The sequence below is a fragment of the Paralichthys olivaceus genome, chromosome 20 (genome assembly GCF_024713975.1).
Source record: "Paralichthys olivaceus isolate ysfri-2021 chromosome 20, ASM2471397v2, whole genome shotgun sequence".
NCBI lineage: Eukaryota > Metazoa > Chordata > Actinopteri > Pleuronectiformes > Paralichthyidae > Paralichthys > Paralichthys olivaceus.
In genome coordinates, this window is record NC_091112.1 from 3,452,995 (window position 1) to 3,476,737 (window position 23,743).

Genomic DNA, 23,743 nt, shown 5'->3' on the forward strand with positions numbered 1-23,743 from the left:
CCAGATGCAACGACTGTACTCGCCCAGAGAGTGTTTTCAATACTCAGACTTTCATGGATCTGTGGGTCTGCATCTTCCTACAACAACCAAAAAAAAAAGAAAACTTGTGACCAGTTGATTTTTACCTTTTCAGTAAACCACAGTTTTTAAGCTTTGTTTAAAACCTTATTTTTACTTTATAAATCTGCCACCACCATGTGTGCATCTCCCAAACTCTCTGACACCACAGAGTCACTGAATACTACCCAGTGGCAAAGGAGAGATAACCTCAACAAGGTGAATTTATTTCTGCAATTAGCCAACTGCTAATTGGCATTGCTCAGTGAAGCCCTGGAGCAGATAAGGAAAACAAAACCGAGACCAGCAGGTCATGAATTTTGCTTTTAAACTTAATAAGACCAGTGATGCGTTAAAGCATTAATTCTCTTAAAAAAGAATAAATAGAAAAATCAATAGAAATTTGTAGCTTTACTTTATTAACCGTGTTTGTTTACAGTGGAGTTTGTGGTGTTTCTGTCTCACTTGCGGACTCGTGTCCTCAGCTGAGATGATCGTTTTGGTGGTTTTAAAGTTTAATGTTTTTTTAAACGTAAGAAAACCACACAGTGAAACGTCTTTTGCCATTTTATTTAATGTTTTTGGCAAAAGTTTTACACAAAATAAATATTGTAGCTGAGGAAAACTGAGTTCAGCCGAGCAGATTGGCCCGGGATCTGCTGTGCCGTTAATCTCCACAAGCACCTGACACGGTTGTGCAGACTGTGGTGATACAGTAGTCCCTTTATCAATACGTTGACTAGATTTGGCATGGTGATAGAGGCTCCTTTTAAAAACAGTATAGAGAGAGTGCATGTAGATGAGATTTCAGTGATAAATATGCCCCTGGAGAGCCTCCTGTTTCACCCTCCCCCATTTCACCCCTCTCACTTAAATAAAGACAAATGCAGAAAATGGCATGAGTCAGGCGTGCAAGAGTCAAGGCTCCAGTTTCGGCTCAAATGGCTCTCCTGATATGATAATTATGATACCTAAGCACCCACATCCTGTCAGTCCACTCACACATGGGAAGAGATGCATGAAAAATAAATGGCAGTTGGCAGCACGCTTGACCGCTCTGACATTGGCATCATACGACGGTGTTCATAACTGCCGAGGGTCTCGCTGAAGAGAGAGAAACCACAGAAACAAAGCCACAATATCCGCCTTAAGGAAAAAAAAAAAGAAAAAGAAACCCTCATAAATAGGTAAGTTCATTTGCTGCGGATCTGTGGGAACCCATTTTTTTCCCATCCTGCTCGGACTAAAAGCACACGCTATGCAAAGGAAGGCCGCGGAGGATGAATGAGCGGAGGAAGTGCTCGCTCACTAAGCCTGGTGTGTGGCCAAGAGTGAAGACGGGCCACAAAGCCTCCCTTTGTACTGGAGCTCTCCTCTCTGTGGGGGCTGCACTAATCTCCTATTAATAAAAAAAAGAAAGGAAAAAAAAAAAAAAAAAAAATCACTGAGCAACAAGCAAGACGGGATGGATGGAGCTGGAGCTGCGAGAACCTGCCTGTGATGTAAGAGGCATGCCTGCTGGAGATAACAACGGGCCCAGATGCACACACAGGCGCTCATTGTTGCCGCTTGTCAACATATTGCCGAGATACACATCTTCTGCGTAGGCCCAGTTTCTATAGGAAAATCTGCATGTGTTTGAGATTTGTTTTACAGCTCATAAATACGTCAACAAGCAACTGTACCCTTGTGAAGTTCCCCTCGAAGCTGTGGATGTCCAGCTGGGGCTTCTGGGCGTAGACGTAGGCGCTGATGGAGAAGAGGTCCTGAGACAAGGAGACATGACAGAAACACAGGAGATTTAAGTCCTAACCATTGTGAAGTCTTTAGATTGTAAAAATGTTGCAGAGATTTAAAGTCTTTAAATGTCTGTAAACTACTCCAATGAAGAATGAAAAACCATCAGTCCTTCATATGTTTCCTCTCAGTCATCAAGTAAACACGTTGGACTGCAGCCTATGACGCGTCAAGAACTCAACACCCGCCTTTTCACCCATAGTGGAACAAAATTGATTGTAAACATTAAATTATTCAGACAGGCAGTTGTGCCTCTGCAGTGACCGCTCAGCCCTCGGTCGTGCTCAGATAGTGTTCTCCTGATGAGAGCATGGGCAGAGCCGTTAAAGAGGAGCAGGGAAGATTATTTTACTGAAACCCCAGCGGAGAGTAACGTTGATCAAGCGTCTTTCAGGCAAAGGCTGAGCGACTGAGGGGAACGTGGCTGGAGAACTAAAACAACCACGATGAACGCCCCGATCTGAAACACACGGGTCTCGCAGTCAAGTTAAAAAGTGCTGCTGGGATTCAAACAAAGGATTTTTAGTAGTTGCGAACAGACGCTCTTTTGTTGAATGACCTGTTGAAACTTTAATTCTCTGATCACATTAAGTGCCGAAAGAAAAAAAAAAAAAGGAGAAACTCATCAACTGAACTTGAATCTTGAGTATCGCCTCCAGTTAAAAGGAAGCTGCTGTCAGGTCCAGACTGTCCCTGCTGTCTGTCATCAGTGATTAGGTTTCCATCACAGCACAGACGTCTTCATTTAATGAGCAATGCTTTTAGCGATAACACAACACTCATTCACGGTTTGTCTGTTACCAGAGATTCACTGCATTGTAACGTATCCATACCCCCACTGCAGGCAGTCGCTGCGTGCAGCCGACAGCAACTTTCAGCTTCCAGTCCGTTTCACCGTCCAGCTGATCGGTTCTGATGAAACACGACCCTGAGAAGACAGATGGGAATGTTGTCACGATTGTTTTGTGTGTTACGGTTTGCGCTGCTCACTGAAAATTAATAAAATCTGATTCTTAAAGATGGCCACTTCAAACGCACGTCCCCTCCCTGACATTAATGAATATGAGCCTGTGTAAAACTGATTCCCGACCCTTTAGGACAAAATAATCATGTCCTTGCATTGTTTATTTATTTTAGATTACATTTTATGTCATTTGACTGACACTAACCTGAGCAGGGAAACTTTGGCCTGTTTACGAGTGTGTAAACGCCATGTTAATTTAAAGAAACGACACGTGTTTAAGTGCATCACCGACCGTGCATTAACACAGAGCCCGTAACACAGAGACTGCGGTTGTTGCGGACTCCGCCAGGTCCGATAAATGTTGAGCAGCGGTGACCTGCATTGATCTGAGGTAATATTACATATGAAACTGATGGATGAGAGCAGCTATTTGACAGAGAGGGTAAAGGGCAGCTATAAACCATCCATGGAGGGTTAACTACGACGGAAAACATTAACACAAGGAGGATGATTCATGCTTTTCTTCTGCTGCTGCGGCAGTTCAGCTACTCACATAACACTACTGCAGTGTGTGCGGTGAATGTGAAAGACAAAGTATATGACACTGTGTCTGTGAGTGAGTGTTTATGTATGTTTGTGAGTGTGTTAGAGGCATAAAGACATCAACAACTCCCCGTCAAGCTTATTGACACATCGGAGATTGATGGAAATGATGTCCTCAGAACATTTCCTCCCGATGCCCCTCAGAAAAGAGCCAGGATCTCGCACAGCGCATTGATTAATTGGAATTTGCATCATCAGTCACTCGAACAATGCAAAATACATCATATGAATCACATGCTGCCCTGATCGGATGATGTCAAAGGACAGGAAGTGCGGGAAAAAGTCACATTTCTCACGCAAAATGATCTTGACAGTTTTAAAGTGCCACAGGGCAAACAAAGTTCAGCAGTGCAGCACTCTGTCCGAAACACAGCTTATTGTTGGATTACTCAAAAACATTTTAAGGTCTGAACCTTCTATGTAAAGTGCTGTGAGATAATGTACGTTAAGATTTGGCGCTTTACAAATATAATTGAATTGAGTCTGTGTATTTGATACACTCAAGAGAGAAAGAGAAAGAACATTCGGGGTGAGGAGTGGGAATAAAAGAGGAAACGTTTAACTGTGCATTACTTTGCACAATGGAAATTTTACCCCTTAGATTCAGTCATGTTCAATCTACTGTGTTTCACTCAGCACTGTTTACAAATTTGAGAGCATGGGCTGTGAATCAAACTGCAGGACTTGTGGGGTAAAGGGTCATTTTGAAACGTACTAGCAGGCTCATTATTTTTTTATTTCCTCCAGTACTGTCAACCTCACTTTAAACTACACAAGCTCTTTCCCTGCTCACCATTTTTCTCGGATGTTCTCAGGAATATCATGTCTGCAGGAATCCTTTGGTTCTACAAAAAGACAGAAAAAAACAAAAAGGGTGTAAATGGCAGCGTGTTATTGAGCACTGTGGCAAAAGCCCTTTGAATCCCACTGAATAATTAAACAAGGTCAATACCTTGACCAGAGAGTGAAGGAGAATCAGTTTTTTTTTAAAGTCTGGCTAACGTACTAATGGAAATTTAACTTGTCCACTTTCCAGCAGCAGCTAGATTTCATGTCGGCTGAGCTGAAACCAAAGATCACAAACTGAACAGGTCGAGTGTTGTTGTCTCACAAGTGCATTATCAGTTTCACAGCCACAGCATAACTGTAATCAACGCGGTGGACTGACATTTAAAATATAATTATATCATTCTGCCTGTAGCACCCAATAATCTATTTTCAATTCCTAATACTGATCGCTTTAAAATCAAAGGTTTTACCTTCTCAACAATGATTAGGTCTCCAACTTGTATGTCTGAACTCTTCACTTGGACTTTACCTGAGGAAAAAGAAAGGTTACATTAGAGAATTAAATTTTTTTTAAATTAGACTCTTCCTCCTAACGATATGCTGTAAATTTTTAAATATGAAATATTATGACGGCATTGATTTCTCTTAAAACCAATCCTTGTTCTGCCTCTTCTTCTTCTCTCACCCTCTAACAGACTGTTATCCCTCAGCGTGATAAAGTAAAACCGTTCTGTTTTCATCTCTGGTCTGAGGTAAAAGCCTAAAACGATGGAACATGGGGTCACTCTCAATTACATTGCCTCAGTATCTGCTGCAACCCTCCTATTCTTCTGCTGCTGCTGCTCGTGCACATGAGCACACACTTCAGCCACGGTCACAAATACCACACAAGGGGATTTCACCACACGTTCAACAAAAGGGACAGATCTTAGATCATATGCTCTTGAGAAGAGAGAGAAAAATCAATGCAATTACAGGGAGACAGATGACTTCAGTTACAAGTGTAGATCCAGTGGGGTGCTGTCTCTAAATTGCACAGGGGGCAGCTTGGCCATGCACTGGAAATATCCATTATCATAATGTCAGCAAACAGTTGCTGGCACGAGGAGGCGAGTGGATTGATATCTGTCACTAACCTCTCACTGTGAGCTTGCTGTACAGTTGGGAGTTCATCTCTTTGTCGCGCTGGTAGCGTCGCATTTCGTCCACAGCCTCTCGCACCATTGTAACAGCTAACACGAAAGCCTGACAGACAAAAAAGCATTTTTAAAACACACGTATCTCACCATGATCGATAAGAAAGGTTCATTTGTACCAGGCACACTTAAGTAGAAGATGTTTATTGGAGTTTCATCTCCAGACACACAAAGATGAAATTAACTGTGTCTAATATTTTTCAAAACTGGAGTGCATTTACCAGAGGTGCCCAGTACGTGTACAAGTATCCGATTTTCAGCGATGGCACGAATTGGGAGCAGGCCACAACCAGAAAGTAGAGGTTGAGAAAGAACTTGAACTGCTGGTAGAGAACCTGAGAGGAGAGCGAGGAGACGAGGATTTAGCGAGGTGAGTGAACATGTCAGCGAGGTGAGTCAAAGACAATGACAGCTGGGACAACCAAGCAGGAGGGATGGGTTACTGCACATGCTCGGAGGTGGAATTAGATACATGCTAATGCTCTTAACTTTACATTAACCTAATGGAAACTCAGTTTAACAAACTGGCATCAGGGTACGGATTTCATGACAGAGGTAAAATGTGGATTAGTTTAAAATATCGTAACAGACAAACAGGACAGAGAACCACAATGATTGAAACAGCACATCTCCGTTCCAAACCTGTTCATTTGGACAGATTCATATAAACTGTTTATTCTCGTATTGATCCCCATTATCTGAGCTAGCTAGCCAAAGGTGTTAGCAACATGTTTCTAGCCATTTTTGTTAACATATAGCAGCAGAAAAAAAAATACACCCCAATGAAACCACATTTAAAATTCCACTAGACTTAGATTTGTATTTGGATTATTATCAGTTCCTCAATTATGATAGATTTGTTTCATCATAGGTGAAAGTGTAAAAACATCCTCTTGATGGTGCAAAAACAAAGAAATTCCTGGATCCACACAGGATGTTCACATCTTGGCCAATGTGAACATCCTTCCACCAAGTGTCACGGAAATCCTTTGAGTCGTTTTTGTGTAATCCTGCTCACAAACAAACAAACCAACGGGATGGAAGCATAACCTCCTCGGTGGAGGAAATGATTGAAGAAGAAAGAACAGACAAACCCTCTTAATTCACTTATAGCAAAGTGCCACCTGTAACTTATTGAGGGCTCTCTGATAATGGGCTATCCATCAACAGGCAGCCCTTAGTGTTCTATTCATCTAAGGTCACATTTTGAATAATGTTTGCAATAATGAGAGTGTAGCGCATCATCCATTGATCACATTGTCTCTGATAATCTGTGACTAGACACTACAGTTAATGGACCCCCTGACCTTTAGGGGGGAAATGCTCACTGCTAAACTCAATTTGTGCGTATTTAATAATTCAAAGTGGAAGGAGAGAAACAGAGCTGTTTTGTTCACCATCGATGAGAATATCTATGTCTCTAATAGACAGTTGACATTTTATAGCCCAGGCCAGAGGTGGCCCTCTTAATCATGGAACCTTTTGCTTTTTAATAAGTAACTGATAGATCCCTAATGTCCCCTACAGTGTACACCCTTCACTCCATGACAGAGGAGTTAACAATTAGATCCAGTGTGGGCTACTGTGATTTACATACTGTTAATATGTGAAACGATCAGCAGATTTTAACTGAAACGATGCTGTTAAAGTTAATAAGAGCGGGAACAAAAGCCACAACTGGAGCAAAGATCAGACCCTAAATTGTGAGTGTGTTTACCTGAGATAAAACAAGCTACTTGTCCGTGTTGTTCTCTGAAAGCTGACTCACCCCAGGCACGAAGGTGAAGATGTTGTACTTCTGGTTTTTGATGCCATTTTTGGGATACTTCTCCTCACATTTCTCCGGACAGCCGAGCCATACCGTCCTGGCCTTCAGCTCCTTCTTCCTCCGAAACACGTGAACCAGGCAGTCGTAGCAGCTGAGAGAAGAAAGACATTGATATAGGTTTGTATATATTTATAACATCAACTGAACGGTGCTCAGTCGTGGCTATGAATAGTTTGGTTGCCTACACCAATAACTCCCTGAGTAAAGGTTGTAAACCCTGACAAGAGGCCACGAGATGAATTTGAGGAGTTAAGAGATGATTAACCAGACAGCAATGTGAAAAATCTGAAATTTCCTCTAACCTTTGCCATTTCGTGGTTTATTACTGCACAACTATACGACTTCTGGACTCTCAACTCAATAAATAAATGGAGAGAGCTCCCTACGGTTGAACAGTTTGCATTCGTAACATTTATGCCAATACATAAATAATGAGCTCTCACTACAGGCCATGTTCTTAACAAACATCAGGACCTCACAATTCAACAGCCTCATTCCTCATTCATTTTCTCAGCCGTTAAATCAATTGGTGGCGACTGGGCACCACAGCTGTGCCCTGCTACTTCCTACAGGACTGACGTTATTAATTCCATATCTCTATAGTCCTGTCACTGTTAATTAGATCTTCAAGGTTTATTTAGGCTCCAAGTTATTTGCTTCTACCACATTGAATGATCTGAAATCACACGGTAACCCTGGAGAAGCAGGCATTCAATGTGTATGCAGACAAACATACCAGCGTGTTTCTTTATTAGTTTTGCATGTTGAGCAATGTCCGTATCATTTAAACTATATTAATGCTGTGATACCATCAAAACTCCAAGAAGAGATTAGTGAAGTTGCAGATTGTACACTGACATTTACTTTTGAAAAAGTATTTGACTTTCTATCAACCTGCTAATGACTACATTGGAGCTTATCTAGCATATCTGATATCAAAAGCAAACAGCGGTGCAGCGTGGGGGTAAATTACAATGAGAGCAGCTCGATGTGAGCACGACCTAAACTGGCACCTGGGGGGGAAAGAGGGACGCGTGTCAGTGTATACCGTCATGCTGATCGACTTGGCTTTTCCACTTTTTAAGCAAGTTGGCAAAACATGAAACTAAATAAATCAACTTTGGTAAAAAGTCTTGTTTGTATTGGCCTCGACGTTCCCCGTCTCTGTGCACTCTGAGTCCAGATTCATAAGAGCGATTATTTGAGCAAATGAATGCTATTCAAATAATATGCCATTTGAACAGTCGGGGCTTATTCACTGTGAATTATTTGTGTTTTATAATCCCACACTAAGCACACATAAAATTACTGGAAAGCATCAAACTGGTCAGCTGTGAAAAATCCGATTTGTTCATTAGTGGGGGGATGGGGAGGGGGGGATCAATATGGGGCTTCAGCTGGAGATGCATCACTAACAACAAAAACCACACCGGGAAAAAAAAAAAGGAAAGAATATTCTATGAAATTCCACCAACGGTAAATGTGACTTTCGGGGCAGTGAAGTGCTGCGCAAACATTTGTTTATGAATGTGACACTTTATTGTTCTGGCAAAAACAAACACTCGTCTCTTAGCCAGAGAGGAGCATCTTTAGAGGACGAAAGCTGTCAAATTAATCATTAGCTGGATAAACCGCCCTGTTCTGTTCTGTGACCTGAAAATCTTTTTGGACTGATGGTGCGCATCAAGGAACTCGACCAAAAATATGCCCTTATCCTGTTTTCACTTCACGCACAGCTGCCGGTGCGTTTGAAATCCACACTGATCGGCACAGGCGACATTATACACTACACATACATTTACTGAGAGATAACACACACACACACACACATACACACACACACACTACTTTTGCGGTGGTTAAACAGCAATAACTCTGATCTTTAAAATGAGTACAGCAGTCATTTACTTCAGGTTAGAAGCAGAACATGTCTGTGAACGTTTCTCATACAATACCTGACCTCTAAATCAAGGCTGGCAGGAAAAGACTGATTCAAACATTCACATCGAGCCGCTCTGGAAAATTTCAGGAAAATGTCTAAACTGTAAAAAGCTCCAGTGTCCCAAGAAAAGAATGAGACCAGTGCATAGGTTCTTTGTGCCATCAAGCACATATTTCTGTTTCAATATATTGTGAGTGATTAAATCGTTAATAAAAACTATTAACAACAGAAATACCTGCCACAGAGGACCCTCCACCCTCCGCAGAGGAACCAACCGAGGCCTCTCTGTCTCTGATTGACTCTGGCCCGGGGCAGTGTCTGGTAGTCGCTCTCATCGTTCTCAAAGCCCTCCTCCGACATCATCAGAGGCATCTCATCCAGGTTAGAGGGCTCATCCTCTAGAGAGTATCTGTGAGGGTGACAGTAACACATTAACAACCTCAGATTGGAAATGTCACGTCTTATGCTAAGAAGTACACGCTAGAACACTGCTCAGGGTACGACAAAAAAACGCTTTCTGTCTCCTATTAGACGTGACATTATTCCTTGTGATGTTAGTAGCACTGCAATAGAAAGACTTTTCTCCACTACTGATGAAAACGTTCAAATTAACAAAATCAACACAATAGAGCTGTCTGCTTTCAGTTTTCATCTGTTATTTTCATATAGAAATAAAACTTTAAGCTGCTTCCAAGTTAACATACTTGCTTCTAAGAAGGTTTCAGTCAGACTTCACTTTGAAATGAGACATATTCTGCTCATATCATGGTTCAGAATTACATGAAAAGGTTTATATAATCTTAGGTTCTGAAAACATCACTTTCCTCAAACTGTCCATTTCTGCAGCTCCTCTTTTCAGCCTCTGTCTGAAACACTTGGTTTTAGCTTTGGTCTCTTCCTTTTTTCTTTTTCTTTTTAAACTAAAATAGAAAATCTACACTCTCTCACTCATCAAGAGCAGTTAACTGAAACTCATTTCCAAATTTGAGCCAAAGCAGAAATGGGACGGGACCATGGGGACCACCGCCCCGGGTAAAAATGAACAAACTGACTGCTTCCTTTTACCGTCAGCGATGTTTCATTTGAGCTCCTGAGTAAAATTGTTTGGGTAAGAAATAACAGGAGCCAGAGCCAAAATACATCATGTAACTACACCTTTTCTTTCTATTCAATCAAAAATCGATTCTGAACCAAATCGTTAAGTGCGTGGGTATTGCTTTTGATCAACCTGATCAATTTTGACCAGAAGTAACAACAATTGCATGTCGTAAACGATAACTGTCCGTTGGGTGTCTTGAGTAATGGATGGAGAAACATGTGTGGTTTTTCCTCATCTTTATTCTACAGCGTAGTCTTTCAGTTTGAGAGCAATTACATTTGTCATCACTTCACCTGGCATTCTATTGGTTGGGGGATTTTGACAGACTTGTGGCGCAAAACAAAATCCGAATGCAGATGAAGAAATCTGGGAGCAGAGAGGAAATCCTAGAGCAGACGTTTCGCGTGTGCACAGACGCAGTGTGATGTGAGAAGAGCTGAAGCTGGAGCAGGAAATCTAAGCACAAATAGGGTCAGTTTTAGAATGAGAGCATTTCAAAAGCTGAACGTGAAATCAGTAAGACCACGCTCTTGAAAAACCAAACTCTGACAAAGATTTTTCAAAAAATAAGACACAGAAACACAGCCCAGTAGATTATCAGAGCAATACAATTTAGAAATAACAGAAAGTTTTGCAAATGGATTCTTTTTTAAATAATAATTACAAGGAGAAGCACGAGAAGGATAAACGATGAAACACGGTTCTGTTTACATCTCATAACTGTTTTGATGAAATTACCTTCACATTAATCCAATCACTTGAGAATTCCTCAGTATTTTTTTTGTCATTTTTCAATTTCAGTTTGATTCGTTTAGCCCCAAATCATAACAGACATTATCTCAGAGGCACGTTGAGGTCGAGACTTTGAACCTTACAGAGAAACCCAACGAGAAAACTCATGAACTGGAGGAAACACCAGAATCAGTGTGTTTCATCTGCTCCATGTTCATCAGCGAACAGACACGTTTGTAAGAAGTAAATCTGAAATCTCAGTTTATATATAAATATAAGAATAATCTCGACCTCCGAGCTGCTCGTGTGAGAAGCGACTCACCTGTTGAGCGATGACCACAACAACACTGACATGTGACAGAGAGTCATGTGACTTTCAATGAAACGTCCCTAAGCTAACAAACACACAAAGAGAGAGATCGTGTCGATGTGTTTACATGAGACCAGTGAATCTGGATTAAACACAACACGTGTCTTTGTGATGTGATGGTTCGACGACAGGGAGTCGCTGTCAAAACACCAAAATGCGCCTCAGCTGTTAGCTTAGCAACACAAGCTAACAGCCACCCGGACACAGTTCGCGGAGCGGGGGGACGAACGAGGCGGGCCGGAGGGGAACGTTTGACCCGACCGGCTGTCCCCTTCAGCCCGCGGCCGCAGACAGAGCCCCGCGGGGCCGCCACGTACCTGGAGGCTCTGGCCGAGTTGTAATACGTGATTCTCTTCGAGCTCTTCCGCACCGGATTTAACGGGATGCTGTCGGCCATCTTGGCTGGGCAGCGCGCGTGATGACGTCACGTCGAAAAAAAAACCAAACAACTCACGTACGCTCGGGTTCTGTGTTGCGTTCATGAGCCGAGCGAAAATATCGTAAATATGAATGTCATGAAAAGGTTGCTGTTGTTGTTGTTTTATTGCTTTTAAACTGGTGTTTTTATTCTTTTATTGCGTTATATCGTCTTTCATCTTATTGTTTGAATTTGTAATTGCATCGGATGGCATCTTATGTTTTTACGTCCGCAGCTCTTTTACGTGTTTTTTTTTAATCATTATTATAATAATTGTTAATTTGATATATATAACCCAGAAATTCTGTCACGACACATTAACAAACAAAATATAATAAATAGTAGGACACAGGAATTTAACTGCTATTGTTTATTGAAATTTTTAATCTTAATTCATTGTCCTTCCATCTGTTTGTCTGATTTGATGTTGTTGTTGGTGAGCTGAAGGCAATTTTCCACGTGTGGGCAATAAATAAATAATTTAAGCAAATGTAGGTGATAGTAAGTGTTACATTTTAAATTTGTGATTTCCCGGAGTCTTCCAAGGCAGCAAACAATATTGGTTTAGAGTTAACCAGAGGAATGTTGTGCAGAATATAACTAGACTGGCTTTTAATATAGTTCATACCTCTGCCAAGGCCAAAGAGTTCCCTTCTGAATTTAAATTCACAGGATCCTGATTGTGATTTAGATCTGCAACAAGCGTGAATATCGGTCCACTCACTATGCCTGATAAAGGCCTTGGTGAAAGTAACAAGCAACTGTCCTCACTTGGTTGAAAATGAGCTTTAAGTGGTTAAAAGGCTACAAGATTTGGTTGAACGCTTCTAAGTTATGCAACCTTTGACCTTTGAGACAGTTTCCCCTTGTTTTTTATAGTCATCTTCCTTAAACCCACACGTTGGCTCATCAGCAAGTCTTAAGCTGGACACTGTGACTTTACTTATTTTCCATTTAAGTGGCAGATAATACTCCAGATATGAAGACTGTGTTTATTTTGAACATTTTCCACTTTCTGATATGCTCCCTCCTGATGATGGAAATCATTTGCCTGTTTGAAAATGACTCATCCTCCCAGTAGAGATGGAGAGTGGGTCATAAAGTCATTAAGTTTGGAAAAAGATAATCACTAAACTGAACTATGTAAACTTCCACATGGTGAAAGAAAGAATGCTTCAGCTTGAGAGGAGCTGTTTCACTGCAGCCTACAACACAGACAAAGCATTTGGGTTTGAGTGATCGTGAGCACACACTCGATCGTGCCTGTTTTAAATTAAATAGGAAATAAATGCACGTTAGCAAAAGTATTTCTGCAGATAAAGAAAAATGAGTAGTTATCAAGTGTAATGTGTTTAAAGCAACATATGAAATGACATCATGACAGCTCATCCATTGTCAGTGTTTTAACAGTGAGGAACTGAACGTGCACTCTGTGTGTTCTATTATTTTATTCGGTCCAACCTGTTTGTTTAAGAATGACAACCTCTTGCCAAAACATTTACGACAGACCGTCGCAGTGTGGGATTGTGGGTACTCATGAGCATACTTTGTGCTTTGCACCAGCTAGCAGCATTGGGCAGCTGTCCGGAGGAGAGAGAGGGAGGGAGAGCAGACCCTTTGCATTATTGATCTGAACACATGTTCCCTTCTTTTGAGCCATCACTCGTCCAAGCATCATAGGAATTCTCAGGTACAAGTTAAACAGCGTCTTAATGTATAGAAAAAACATTCACAAATGACTGCAAAGTAAAATAACAAATTGTGAATATCCTACTATTCTCTGTCAATTGATAAAAGTTCTTTTTTAAGTCTATATATAATACATAAGAACAAAGAAGATGTTTTACAAATATCTTAACGTCCTTAACAGTTTGCATATTTCATCACCGTTCAGCTTTAATCAATTTATTCCAATTTCTTTGCTGTCATCAATCAGCATAGAGAAATGTCTGTCCATGCTCGTCTTGGTGAGACTGGTTATGGGGCTTCCTGCAGTGCTCACTCTGTCCATGCCTGCAGTCAGAGGGTGAAGCTGAGCGATGCCTCTGTTCTGAATGACCGAGATCTCGTTGTTCTTCATCGCCAGGCTGTTGGTTATCGCTGTGGCGTAGCGGTTCCAAAATCCGGGGTCTACGTTCATGGCTCGAGCTGCCAGGTCTTTCTGGAACATCTCGCCAAACTTCACAGCCTCCCCGCCCAGCAGGGCCATGGGGTTCTCCACCGACAGCCGCCTGCCTCTCCTGGCTGGTGCGTTGTTCCACATGTGAGTTCCCATGTGAACCTGGGAATGACATGAAATGAATTAAGTAGATGTTCTCTTTCTAAAAGACAAAACATATTTGGCACCGATGGTCCGATTGAGTATCATCACCATCGAATTTTGATGCAAATCCAGATCAGGGGGTGGATCCAGGAATTTTTTAATACATTTCTTTGACATCCAAAAAGAAGGTGTTTTTATTTTTAACTGATTTATGAGAGAATATTGATGAAAAAAACTGAATTAAAGGACTGATGTCTATGGGTTTGTGCATTTGGTTGAAATCAAAGGGTCTGTTATGCTCTCTACGGAGTGAAATACGTTTTTTTTCAATTCTTTACATGTTTCATGGGAGGTCAATGGTCAATAATACATGAATCAGCAATAATTTTGAAAACGAATTAATTATTTAAGTAATTTCTAAAGCAAAATGCTTTATTTTATGATTTCTTGCATTTCTGGTGAGATTTTTTTGTTTAAGGTTAAGTTATGCCGTCACTGTATATGTGGCATTAAAATACAGTATCACACAAAACTAAATGGGGACCAACTGCACAAGTCACAAACAAAGTTTTTATTTTAAGATGTATTAATTATTCTTATGTTTATTATTATTTGCTATTAAAATATGAAATGAGGATTGAATCCTAACAGCAGAAGAGATAAGGATCTGTTATCTACCTTCAAATTGCCTTTAGTGGTGAACGCTCTGCCGCAGATGGAGCAGACGAACGGTTTCTCTCCGGTGTGCGTGCGCTCGTGAATCTGCAGAGCGCTGGCTGACGAGAAGTTCTTCCCACAGGCGTTGCAGTTGTGCTGCTTCGGTGGCCGTCGAGGCGGCACGGGGCCGAGCAGGGACGTCATCGCTGGGCTGCTGACGGACGGATAAGCTGGGGGGATGTGGACGCTGAACGGTGGGTGCGGGCCTTCGGACGTGTTGTTCGGTTGACTGTGACCGTTCACCTCGGTTTTTATGGCGGTTGACGATGTGATGGTGACCAGGCTGGGGAGGGTTTGACCTGCAGCTGAAATCAAAGTGCACAAGTGTGAGGGTTTCTCAAAATGCAACAATCAGGTTGATCAGGAAAGATAAGAATGAAAATAGTTATGTCAACTGTACCTCTGTCTCTGCTCAGCTGGAAAGACAAACTGTACGGAGTCTCTTCTTTCACACACAGTTTTCCAGGTTGTATTCCTCTCCTCCCCTGAGCCGCTGCAGCCGATGATGCAGATGTGGGAGACTCAGGTTGCTCTCTCTTCACCGACGCTGCCAACGGCTCCTGGGATTCTGGCCCCTGGTTTTTCACTGCAGGAGATTTGATCGTCATTCCCTCTGGGTTGCTTTGAATAGGAGACGAGGACGCATGAGGCGAGCAGGAGGATTCTGACACATTGGGGCTGGAGTTTTCCAACCTTTTCTCTGACAAAGTACATTTAATGTTCAGTTGGCTGCCGTCATTAAAACCGTTGGTCAGGGGTTTCATACTGAAGGCGTGGTTTAGGTTTACAGTCGAGTCGATCATCCTCATTTGGTTCTCCAGAGCTGCTAAACTTGAAACGATGGCAAACGACCTGGGAGGAGTGTTGCAATCAGAGATCAAGGGTTTAGAGGGACTCGCGTCTTCTCTCATATTTTCTACCTCTTCTTCCTCAATATCATCCTCCATTGAAATGTCATCGATAAAGTCATTGCTGTTGCTGCTGAGACTGTCAAAGTTCTTCCCGTTGATGGAGGTATCGCTGTCCATCTCCTGCAGTCCGTCCACGAGGGTCGAGTCTGGAATCTGCCCGACCATGTGCATGCGGATATGCTGCTGCAGAACAACTGCGTTGGTGAACTTCTTCTGGCAAATAGGACACGAGTGTTGCACCTGAACCGGAGGATTTTCTCTGTGAACGCCGATGTGCGTCTTCAGGTTACCTTTGGTGGTGAAAGCCCTGCCGCACACTTTGCATTTAAAGGGCCTCTCCCCGGTGTGAATGCGATAGTGCATCTTCAGCGCACTCTGACAGCTGAGGACACGGTGACAGAGCACGCACTGGTTGGGGTCCGTGATCTTTTTGTCGATATTCTCAACCAGCTGCTGAAGCTTTGAGGTTTCAGAGGTTTGCATAGAATCCAGGAGGCCGAGTGATGGGAATTTAGTTTCCTCGGAGTTGAGCGACAGTGGCGGGGAATCGGGGACGGGTGACGCTGGGGTGACAGGTTCGGGTGTAGTGGCCACAGATGGGATTGTGGAGCTGGCTGTTTCTGTCAGTGGGGTGGCTCTCAGCCTCAGGGTGCAGCTCTGAGGCAGGTGTACTCCCTCTGCTTTCGGTATATTGGATGCTTCTTTCTCCAGGTTAGACAGTGGAGACTCTGAAACAGGAGAGAAATGAGCCTCACTGCCTCTGTGGTTAGGTGACAAAGACACACATTCACCAGGAGATGGCTGGTAAGGAGACTTAGCGGATGGTGTTACACTTACAGGGTCATTTGAGCCTCCGATACTGGTAATAGTGGAGGACAGCGGAAGACCCATGGTGGCTGGGAGAGTTGCTACAACAGGTTTGCTATCCAGCCATGAGGTGACGGGTTTCTCCGGAGGGAGGGACATTCCGTAGGGAATCCCAGACGTTGTTGGCACATTGTCTAGATATTCTGGCACCGGGTAGGGGTTCATCTGCACATGAGGATACTTCTCTTTATGCCTCTGGAAGTGTACCTTTAAGTTCCCTTTAGTGGAAAAGCGATTGCCGCAGATGTTGCATTTGAAGGGCCGCTCTCCTGTATGCGAGCGCAGGTGGATCTGCAGAGCGCTGTCGCTGCCAAACACTTTGGCACAGAACCTGCATTTATGCTTGAAGAAGGGTTCCTCTGGGCTGGGCTTCGTTTCAAACAAGGAGACGTTAGACAGTTTCCCCTTCCTGTGCTTCATCAGGGCTGCAAGAGGGTCAAGTGCATTAGCTGTGGCAGCGATGCTCGCCAACGGATTGGGGAAAATCACACTGCTGGGGGGGCTCTGAGGTAGAAATGACAGGCTGGAGGATGAGCTGAGGAGGCTGCTCTGCCCCAGGGACAGTGGACTGGAAGAGCTCAGTGTCTGAGTGCAGCTGATGCTGCTGGTGTGTGAGCCTGTGTAAGGAGGCAGTAACGTGGGGATGCTGCTGCTGCTGGACAGAGATGGAGTTGAATTTTCTGAGGAAGCTGAGGTACATGTAACGTCTCTGAATGTGGACTTCCCACACACAGCTAGTGGGGGGATATTTTGTGACTTTTCAAGGATGGATGACAAAGAAACAGCAGCATGTCCATTAACGGAGGAAGGAGTCGATCCTGACAGAGGCAGGATGGGAGGAGGGATGATGCCTTGAGAGGGGAAAGGTTTCTGTGTCAGAGACAGGGACCTGGAGACTGGGTTTAACGCAGCCTGTGTTGGTTGTCTGTTCATGACGGCTACCTGGCTGCAGATCTGCTCAATAAGCTGCAGCTGATGGACCTGTTGTTGCTGCAGAGCCAGCAGGTGCTCCAGGATCATCGGGATGGCTGCCGAGGCTGCCTTCCCTCCCGCACCGCTGCCGTTGATCCCCTGGGAGAACTGGGCAACAGCCACTCTGGTGCTGTGAAGGATCTCCAGCGTCACGTTCGTGCTGGGCATGCTGTAGCTGTCGGTGGCCGACACCTGGGGGGCCGAGGACTCGACTGAGTCTGGAGGCTGAGGGCTGGAGGTCGTAGTGAATTTCTCCTGTGGGCAAAGCTCGAGCTCCATGGCTTCATCCTGCTCCCTGCCTTCCTCTAAATGATCCAGACTGTCATCATTCACCAGCTCAAAGCCGGCGTCGGTGGACTCTGCTGGGGACGAGTCACTGGACGAAATGCTCGGAACCGGAGAGGATCCCGCAGGAGATTCCTCAGGAGCAGGCGTCCCTTCACTGTCCTTAACTATCAGCACCAGCGGGTCCTCGGTGCAGACTTTCTGATGGTCGCTCAGTTCGGTCCAAGAGAGGAACTCAGCACAGCATTTGTCACAGACGTGTGTGTCCTCACTGCTGTGGCAGCCTCCATTCGTCTCTTCTCTGTCCACACCTCCCGTGATGCCTGAAAGGAAATAAAACAAGATTAAGAATACTAACTTGATTATTTATTGTCCCGATATTTCAACAATGGGACGTTTGTTTTCCTTTATCACATCGAAATTAATCTCCACTCACACATCGTCCAGTGAGTCCATCTCTCCAAACAACAAATGGACAGACTCAAACCCACTGAACTTCAAATTCCACAAGAATTCCCAAAGTGTCCAAAGATAACAAACATGTCGAGTTGAATTATAAGATGGTTTGTATAAAATGATGCAAAACACATCTGGAAACATTTCACTTAAAGTAAAATAAAGCATCTTAGATTTCTGCATTTATGTAAACCTAACACTGTCATACAATTTATAGCTGAATGATAAGTTAAAGTATAACCACCACTTTATTTCCCTGTGTTTACATCTGAAGTTTCATTGTAATAAAGTTTTCTCAAATATTTAACTGTTGACAGATGTTAAGAGTGTAAGTGCAGATTAAAACATGAAATTCAACAGGTCCCATAAAACAAAGAGCAAGTAGTTTGTTTAACTTCCACCCCTTGTACTCAGATATTAACAATCTCTCTGAGAAATCAATAAAGTTCAGTGAAGTTATCCGACCTCTATAATCGTGCACTCACACAGATAATGAAATTCCATACAGTCTATTGATTTTCTGTGAATTCCAACATTTCAGTGACGAGTCTCCTCTTTGAAAAACAATTGTGGGTTTATTGGTCGAAAACTACGATATTTAGTTTTTATTTGAATTCGAGAAAAGAAAGAAATTAGAATTAAAGCCGAAATATCTCCAATTTTATTCTAAAACATTTTTTTCTGTGATTGAAGTTTTATTTCAAGCAGTAAATCGCAGCCATCTGAAATCAGTTTTTTAATTATTCTGCTCGAACTCTGATCAATTTAATTGTCTTTTTTCATTTTCAACCACATCAGGCTATCAACAGTGCATAAGTCTTAATGTACAGACCAACATCTATAATATCACGGCTTCAACATACAGCACGTTACTACTGAGTGATAAGAGCAAACTTTTACATGTAACCAGGCTCCAAATAAAATAAAAGTAGAATAAATAAATAAATAAAAGCCTCACAATATCCAGATGTGATTTAATGGCTTTTGTAACGTCCGTCCAATTTTAGTTTTTTAAATCAAATTATTTTTATAAATAAAATCTTTTTTTGTGCAGCAGAGCAGATACATTACTGATCATTTAAACACCATTAACATTAAATAAAACCATGGGACACTCAGCCATGAATTAACACATATACATTTTATTTCCAGCTTGATATGATCCCAGAGGTGTTCCCAGGTCTCAGTTTCATTTCCCCCAGTATCAATTAAAATATATATTAAAACGTATTTTGCCTAATTTTTTCGACACTGATCTTTAGACTCGTGGAGAATCTGCCACGAGATTTTTTTAGACTGTTAGAGTCAGGGCTGCATCTGCTCAGGCTTTGCCCCATTAGGAAACAGACAGTAAGAGCAGATGGAAAGATCTGGGGAAATCAGTGGTACATTATTTTTACACATGCACCAATTTAAGGACAACATTTCATATGAAGCATTAAACATTTAGAAAGACGGATATTAAGAGGTTTGGAATATGTTAAATGATCATTTTGGGGAATATTTTAGTTTTTAATTTGATAATGATTCATGAAAAAATTACTTTCTGCCACATAATGATGACTATAGGACCCCAAGGTGTGTGTGTGTGTGTGTGTGTGTGTCTGTCTTTGTGTTTGTATTTCCCAGTGTTTACAATTATCTGTGTGTTTCACCTCCTAAGTGAATGAGTCCCACATTGTCGAGCCACACAAAGAGCGAGACGTCCGTTATATTTACATGAACAAACTCAACAGATCCTCGCACAAACACACGGTGCAGTGTCTGTGTTACCGGTCATATGAGTCAGTCAACACGTTACACGCTTTATTTCCAAACGACATAGCATCAGACATGATTCGAACGTGTTTCAGCTCAGGGAAGAAAAGCAAAGTAAGAAGAGTTGGGATCTAAAAGTCAAACTCATCACAAGTAAATAATCAGAGTGCTTGGCTCAGTGAGTGGGTGGTCTGAGGATCACCAGGGCGATTCGGCAAACACAGGAGCGAAAACATGTTCACTGTTGTAGCTCAGGGTTGTGTTTTCGCACCGTTAAGACTCACAGCCAATGAAAACAAAGATCAGAGTTGATTTAAAGAGTCAAAACTCCGAATGTGTTTCCAACTACAATAACGCAGATAGAAATTTATTTTAAAATGTCACCCTCGCTCAATCTGTGATGTCAAGAGCAGAAAACAGATTTATGCACGTTTCTTGTTGTGTGGTTTTGGCAAAGAGGAGAAAAGAGAGAAAAAAAACCCACGAGGCTGCAGCTGAAGAGCAAACAGACATGTCAGCCCAGCGTTAGCGGCTCCTCGCCTGTCTGTGCGTGACCCCTGGGCTGCAGAGGTCACGGGTTCACATGTACTAATTGTATTATGATCCAGACACGGAGCACTTGCCCCTCGCAGGCTGAGGCTCACAAAGGTTAAGTCAGCAGGCTCAATCAAAGCCCAGCTCAGGGTGGCGGAGCCCCCCGCCTGCAGGCTGCAGGGGCCAGGCTGTGGGAGGGCCCCGAGTGAGGAGGGCCTCTTCTGCACTCATCACCTTTTCACAGCCCCTAATAATCATATATTAACACGACACTGGATTTAAAAAACATGAAACAAGAGCTGTGGTGGTGAAGTGACTTCCACTGGCTTGATCTTTTAAACGATTTTTGCATTGAATAACAATAGCACCACAAATTCAATAAAGTTAATATTAATAAAAATACACAAAAAACAAGAATAATTTACATTTACTGGGATTTATAGAGAATTTAGTAGCATCTAGGTTTTTTTAAAGATTTTGCAAAAAATCAGGAGAATTCAGACCAAATTAAATTCAACTTTTTGAAGAAATGTTTTATTTAATATGATCCATTAGTTCAAAGGTTAATTTGAGTTTAAAATATTGGTGCTTATAATGAGTCAGTGCTCAGCTGATTAAAAGGTTCAGATAGCTTCCAGGCTACACGAGGAGAACCTTTTATTGTTTAGTTAAATATTAAAATATAGGAAAGTAATGAGGCTTCTGGTTTTGGAGATTAATTTTAATTATCAATAATTATCATATAAACAATCCTGGAAAAATGTTATAGAAAATAATATGGCAGGTTAAATCTTCATGTATTTCTCGTTTTTCTTTTATTATTAATGAAATGATTATCTTATAAAATCATTCCTCTGAAATACAGAAGTCCCCCTTCTTGCATGTAAATACACCAATTATTAACACATCCCATTTTCGTTTAGGCCACATTTCATTTCACTTTATTGACTCCTGGCTTATGATCAGTAGAATTAAGTTGAAATAATTATCAAAAGTCCTGAAACCAAAACACAGAGTAACTTCCCACATAATATAAAGAAATAAATCTTTAACATGAAAGATTTTGGCACGAGTTTATTCTGAGTTGTGACGAAGTTTATCGGCACAACACTTCACAACAGGCCCCGTTTCTTGAAGCTGTTTAAAGATATAACACTGAATTATAATGATTCTTTTAATTGAGTTAATTCGTGAAAAGAGCCACTGATTCAGCAGTGTTGTTTTCCATTTGTGTTCCACGGCAGCTTTCTTAAGTTGTTAAATCTGAATTTTGATAATAAAATGAAAACTTTTTTTTATTTCTAACAAATCCTGTGTCTTGATGGGAAACGTTTAAACTGACTTTTAAAGTGTTTTTTATATTGAAAAGTTAAATTTACCAGATTTGAGGCTCGTTGTTTGTTTGTTTTTAAAAAAAAAAACTAGAATGTAAAAATGAAAAAGTTCCTTAAATAATTAGGAAACATGCAGGAAGAAGAAGAAAGAATAATAAACCTCAGTGTCTGTCGTCTCTTAAAAAGTGATATTTCACCTCTAAATCCAGCATCACCATTAACCTCATGTCTTAATCTCTTTGCCGCAACATCCTGTGAACGAATCTGTTGTTAAATCATAAATCCTCCTTCGTCCCGCCGCTGATCCACCGGAGGTAAAAGTGGTTAAAATCCACCTACCGTCGCTGCAGAGGAGTCCGGAGTGAGTCGCCTCCTCGTCGGACCTGAGGTGCTGAGGTTTGGCTTGTTTGCGCCGGGACATGTTGATCTCTCTCTGCGACTCACCGCTGCCTTCCGCCGGGGCATCTACGAGCAGCGACTGGGACCCTCCGGAGGGAGCGGGGTCGGTGAAATAGGCGAGCGGCGGCTGGTGCTGATGCCCGAGTGCAGATTGCGCATGTCAGTGTAATTATGATGGAGGAAGGATGATGCTTTTACGACTCTCGCTGCCCTTCGCCGGGTGATTGGCTGCGCTCCAGCCAACTCGCACCAGATATGGAAATGAGGGATGAGGTTTTAATAACAATTACTTCACTTCCTGTCCGAGCGGGCTGCTTTTACGCACGACTCCAAAGCAGCCCCACCGCGGTGCAGTCCGACCTCAACTCCTGCGAGCGTCTCATGCGCTTTGCAGCGGTCTCGGGTTCAACTTCGTCACCAAACCCCGCATGTCGATGAGGTAAAAAAAAAAATCTACCTGCTTCTGCCCCTGAGCCCCTGGATGAGTTTGTGCCAAAACAGACGCCTGACTGTCCAGGCTGCGTACAGGAGGTCGTCTTGGCTCAGTCCCTCACCACACACACTTCTAACAACAGTGAACACAAGCACGGACACTCATCCAGCCCCCCTGTTGTCCTGTGGTTGAGGTTGATTGTTGAGCAAAACTGCGTAAAGTCCAGAATCGACGTTTTCCAAAACAGCAATTCTCGCGTAAAAAGGTGTGGGGGGAAAAAAACCCACAGATGAGATTTCGGCGCGTTGAAAACGTGCGTAAAGTGAAACGTGAGGCGTAAAAAAACAGTCGCTCAGGTCGCAGTTAGGTCCGATCTCGGAAGTGAGACTCCTTGGTCTGCGTAAGGAACCGGCGCTCTCCTTGTAGCCTCCGCCTCCGGTGCATCATTAGATGCCCTTCAGCCGGCTGCGATAGGCTACTGCCAGGATACCACAGGAGGTGTTGGAGCCTTTGCTTCATTGGTTAACGACCTCCCACTATTTGGCGCCAGAATAGACTGAAAAGTGTCTCATATGTTGAAGAAGAAAAAACTCCTCAGAGGGAGGAAGAGCAGAATGAATCCAAACAAACTGTTAATGCACAGATTTCAAATGTAAAAAAAGAAACTCTGCTTGGACCTGTGAGTTTTGATGTTTGGCACAGGGACGGATCAGGTCATGGCTTTACTTTAAAGTCTTATTGCATCATACTGGTGAAAGAATATCAGAAGAATCGTGTTGTCTGCTTCCACAGACTGTAACCGCTCCAAAGCTGAGGGAACAATGAAGAATACTTGACCAGAGCTGTAATCCCTCTTCAGGCTTTGTTCCAGAACTTGTGATTATGTGGTATTAAAAGATGCAGGGGTGGGGGGGGGGGGCAGAATCAGCTGTTGATAATTGCAAGTACTACACAACAGCCTGGTATTGATCGGTATGTCTCTTATTCTCCTGCTATGGAGAGATAAGGAGACCCCACTC

At 42.6% G+C, this 23,743-nt stretch overlaps 2 protein-coding genes across 4 annotated transcripts in view; both read right to left on the reverse strand.

The window, feature by feature from the left end:
* Positions 1-11,828, reverse strand: part of atp9b (ATPase phospholipid transporting 9B) — a 30,344-nt gene extending 18,516 nt beyond the window's left edge. Inside the window, exons 1-10 of one of the 3 annotated variants that reach the window (XM_069515917.1) lie at positions 11,695-11,828; positions 9,412-9,585; positions 7,175-7,325; positions 5,628-5,741; positions 5,347-5,455; positions 4,681-4,739; positions 4,215-4,266; positions 2,688-2,782; positions 1,743-1,823; positions 2-77 (exon numbers count right to left, since the gene is read on the reverse strand). In XM_069515917.1, the coding sequence (XP_069372018.1) occupies positions 2-77; positions 1,743-1,823; positions 2,688-2,782; positions 4,215-4,266; positions 4,681-4,739; positions 5,347-5,455; positions 5,628-5,741; positions 7,175-7,325; positions 9,412-9,585; positions 11,695-11,774 (991 nt within the window). In that variant the 5' untranslated portion in view covers positions 11,775-11,828. Of the gene's footprint in view, position 1; positions 78-1,742; positions 1,824-2,687; positions 2,783-4,214; positions 4,267-4,680; positions 4,740-5,346; positions 5,456-5,627; positions 5,742-7,174; positions 7,326-9,411; positions 9,586-10,568; positions 10,710-11,694 lie in introns of those variants that run through there. The other 2 variants (XM_020104414.2, XM_069515918.1) reach the window with 2 other exon arrangements.
* A 1,722-nt stretch (positions 11,829-13,550) lies between these two features.
* sall3b (spalt-like transcription factor 3b) lies at positions 13,551-22,454 on the reverse strand. The gene is made up of 4 exons (XM_020104389.2): positions 22,232-22,454; positions 15,176-18,133; positions 14,737-15,080; positions 13,551-14,076 (listed from the first exon to the last, which is right to left on the reverse strand). The coding sequence occupies exons 1-4, from the start codon at positions 22,311-22,313 to the stop codon at positions 13,696-13,698; spliced, it is 3,765 nt and encodes a 1,254-aa protein (XP_019959948.2). The 5' UTR covers positions 22,314-22,454; the 3' UTR covers positions 13,551-13,695.
* Positions 22,455-23,743: the final 1,289 nt, after the last annotated feature.